Consider the following 4,041-nt stretch of genomic DNA (forward strand, 5'->3'; position numbering starts at 1 on the left):
CGATAGGGGAGGTCGTGATGGTGCCTGTGGTTAGAAACGTTGGCAGATGTCGTCGAAATACCTGGAGTCTTTGATCATGCACATAATGGAAAGGATGTGATTATAAACTAGTTTTTTTAAGGCATACAGACACAAGCGGGCTCCATTCATTTGGAATCATTTTATAGCACCACAATTGTGGGCAGCTGGTACCAATACGAGTGCTGATATGACTGGGAGGGAAGTATGCCTCAAAGGTATAGACAAGAACTGACCTCAAGTATATACTTCTACGCCCTTGTGGAGTGATTCAGGTGCTATTGAGCTTCTGTCTCCGACGTCAAGCTAATGAGTTGATTCGGTTGCTGCACAGGAGAAGCCTTTGGCTATGTCATGCAGCTACAAAACTTCGCGCACCTAGTACATTGTACTTCACGATTCCACATATCACTGGTCATGGTGATGGATGTGGGCCAGTTGTTATGGCAAGGCCAAATCGGACGGTGGCGGTGGAACTCCAAGGCGGACGGACCAGGCCACCGTGCCGAGAATAGCGCACGATGTACTTGTGCCACTTGAGTAGCCACCAATTGCCTTTAACATATGAAGGACAGTGGTCGGTTATCGGCATTGCCTGTTTGGAATCAAAACATTTCGGCCAATTTTCAAGTGCGGCGTTGGCTGGAAGAAACCCAACTGGTGAGGGTTGAGCTTGGCTGGTAAACACTATATATGATCTTCAAGTCTGCCCAACCCACTATCCCTCTCATCCATCCTCTCAAGTTTCAATCTCTCTGAAAACTAACAGCGGCCACATGACTTTCAGCATCTTAAACCTGCTAGGAGGGCTCACGCTCGCTGCCGCCTCTATGCTACCGCAGTCCTGGCCATCGGTCTCCTATAAAACGGAGCCGTTCACAAGCCCGCTGCTCAACGTGACGCGCACGGGACCAACTGCGCCTGGTCTTATATGGTTTTCCCCTGCCGTCTTCTTCCCGCAGCAGGGAGGTCCGCCCACGTCGGAACTCTCGCCTTTTCTTGTCACACAGGAAGGAGAGGTTGTCTTTCACGGGCCTAATTATCCTGCAAGTCAGCCAGATTTTTTTGCTAATTTCAGACCGCAAATGTTCAGCAATGGAACGATTCTGTCGTACTATCTCGGCCAATTTGGACCAAGCATGGAGCAGGCTGTAAGTGCATGTTGACGTAGTGAGAAGTTCAGACATTCTCTGATGATTGACACCTAGCTTGGAAACGTAACGTTCCTTGACTCCAACCTCATGGTAACAAACACCATCTGTCTGGCAGATTACCCCTCATACATCCCAGGGGGCAAAGACTATCCTTGCAAAGTCGATCTCCATGAGTCCCGACGTCTGTCGAATGACAGATTTCTGGTGACGACCCATAACTTCACACAGACGGATCTTTCTGCCGTCGGTGGTCCCAAAGATGGTTGGGTTACCGACAGTCAATTCCTTGTTATTAACCCCTACACCGAGGAAATTTACTTCAAGTGGTCCAGCCTGGATCACCTCGACAAGCTTCCAGTCAAGGACTCTAAAATACTTCGACGCAACAGGGCCGGCCAGGAGTTAGGCATCACGGCGGAACTAGCTTGGGACGCAAGTGATCGTTAACCTTGATCCTGTTTCATGGGCTAATATTAGTCGATTTTAGTACTTTCACATCAACTCTGTTGATGAATTCGAAAACGGATACGTCATCTCGGCCCGCCACTTCTCCAGTGTCGTCTTCATCGACGAGCATGGAGAGGTAACTTACCGTCTGGGCGTATGTCAATAGTCTCCCATAGCCGAAGTATCGACTGACACATATACAGGGCGTCGACGGCCAGGACTTCAAGCTGGACCCTGCTGCCACTTTCGGCTATCAGCACGACGTTCATGCGCGCCGTGAGACTGACGGCTCCATCATGGTCACCATGTATGATGACGAGAACTATGACGTACCACCCATCAGCGAAGATAAGAGATCTTCCGCACTATCAGTGCGCCTCGATACGAAAGACATGACAGCCAAGCTTGACCGCCGTCTCTTTAGCAATGACACAGTTCAAGCCATCGGTTTAGGTTCATGGCAAGACCAGCCCAACGGGCATGTCTTTGTTGGTGACGCAACATTTCCGTCTATGTCAGAGTTTGACGAGAATAACAAGGAGGTGTGGAATATGCGCTACGGCTTTACAGGGCCGGGCTCGTTTCGCGCGTACAAGTTCACGGACTGGAAGAGCACTCCGTCGTACCCTCCTAAGGTGTTTGCAGAGTCTCTACAGGACGGTAGTGCGGTTGTGCACATGAGCTGGAACGGTGCTACAGAGGTTGCTAGCTGGCGCGTTCTCGCTGTAGTTGGGAGTAACGCTACATTTGTAGATGTAGGCACGGTGAAGAAGTCGGGTTTTGAGACGAGCTACACTGTCAATCGTGAAGGAGTGAAGGAGGTCATGGTCATGGCACTTGATGCTGACGGGAAGCATCTTAGCACGTCGGTTGCTTTTTCCCTGTAGGAAAGCATTAGGACCGCATCTATATGCTCATCGGTCGGAATGTATGTATTCAGATATTCCGCAAATAATAATCATCCTGTTCGTCGCTTTGGCACGCACTCTGCGCTTCCGCAGATCGGACCTGGACGTTTCCACCAGTCTTTTTATTTGCTATTGTCGGTCCATCTGCGGTTTCAATGAGAGAAGTCTTCTTCTTGGCATCTGGTGTGTGACGTTGGAATAGGATGATATCCTGTGCAAAGGCGACGCTGTAATTTTTTAAGCAATTATTTTCGCCTCATTTTCTCCTATGTCTCTTGTGATTCGGAGGTACTGGGGCAACGAAACTTGAGCATCCCGGGAAAACCCCTCTTCATCTTGCTGTCGAAAAGCAGCTTCACGGATTTATAAAGTGTTTTATGTTGAGCTATACCTAAATTAAAAAATACCAACTATTTTCTCTGCTTCTCCAGTGGCCTTTATTTGCCTTCAGTACGGATTACAGTTGCCCTATACATACTAAAGATCTATATAAAACATAGGAAATTAGCCAAAAGCTGGCTAAATTATTAAAATATTAGCAATACTCCTGGAAGTTTATTACGCAGACTAAACGGTAAGAAATTAAAAAGCTATAGGTGTAAAAGCTAAAATATTATTATATAATATATAATTAATACTTAAATAAAATAAAAAAAAAAGTATAAAGAAATCTTAAAAAAAATTAATATAATATTATATTATTAACTGTATGTAAACTTAGAAATATATATTAATAAATGTAAAATCGTTAAATGTACCTTTTAAAATGTGTTACGACCTGGTCCTTTGTGACAGTTAGATTCCTTATAAGCAGCTGGTTCTGTTATAATAATTACTATAAATGCAATTATTAGCTTAATCTTTTGCTCTGTTGGCCTAACGGTATAACGGACCGTTACAAGATGTATATCTTATTGTTAAAAATAGGGGCATTAACTTAGGAAGTATTAGTACCTAAGCGTACAGAGGTCAGTGCGGCTACAGTGCGTAAGTAGGAAGGCTACGCTTATATTGTAATAGTAATAGGCTAAACCAATTGATTATACAATTCAACACTTATTGTATTACTCTTTTAGGGATATAAATTGTTTATTTATTTATTTATTTATTTTATTATTAACGTCTACTAAGTAAGCTAGTTATATAAGTCTTTATTTAAGCATTAGGATAGTAAGAGTTACAGGTATTAAATCTTATAGTTACTATATTTTAATTTAATAAAAGAAAAAAGAAAAAAAAGTATTAATTTATATTTATAAAAGGGGGGCTGTAAAAGTTTATTTCTTTTATTAGTTTTTAAAACTTTTTATTATTATAACTTACTTTTTAAAGTTTTAATAATAGGCTTATAGAGTAAATAACATTAAATAATTATTATTATAATAAATTAATTATATTTTAAATATAAATTAATAAAAATTATTATTAAATTAAAATAAATATAACTTAATATAAATTATTACTAAATAATATTAAAAACACATAGTTAATTAAATATATAAGTTTATATTTTT

General features: G+C 41.8%; 1 protein-coding gene across 1 annotated transcript; it reads left to right on the forward strand.

Annotated features, from left to right (window-relative positions):
• Positions 1-794: 794 nt before the first annotated feature.
• TRIVIDRAFT_71064 (uncharacterized protein) lies at positions 795-2,506 on the forward strand (the record flags this gene model as incomplete). The annotated part of the gene is made up of 4 exons (XM_014100794.1): positions 795-1,169; positions 1,227-1,529; positions 1,660-1,773; positions 1,823-2,506. The coding sequence occupies 4 exons, from the start codon at positions 795-797 to the stop codon at positions 2,504-2,506; spliced, it is 1,476 nt and encodes a 491-aa protein (XP_013956269.1).
• Between the last annotated feature and the right edge of the window lie 1,535 nt (positions 2,507-4,041).

Source organism: Trichoderma virens (assembly GCF_000170995.1).
Source record: "Trichoderma virens Gv29-8 chromosome Unknown TRIVIscaffold_32, whole genome shotgun sequence".
Classification (NCBI taxonomy): domain Eukaryota; kingdom Fungi; phylum Ascomycota; class Sordariomycetes; order Hypocreales; family Hypocreaceae; genus Trichoderma; species Trichoderma virens.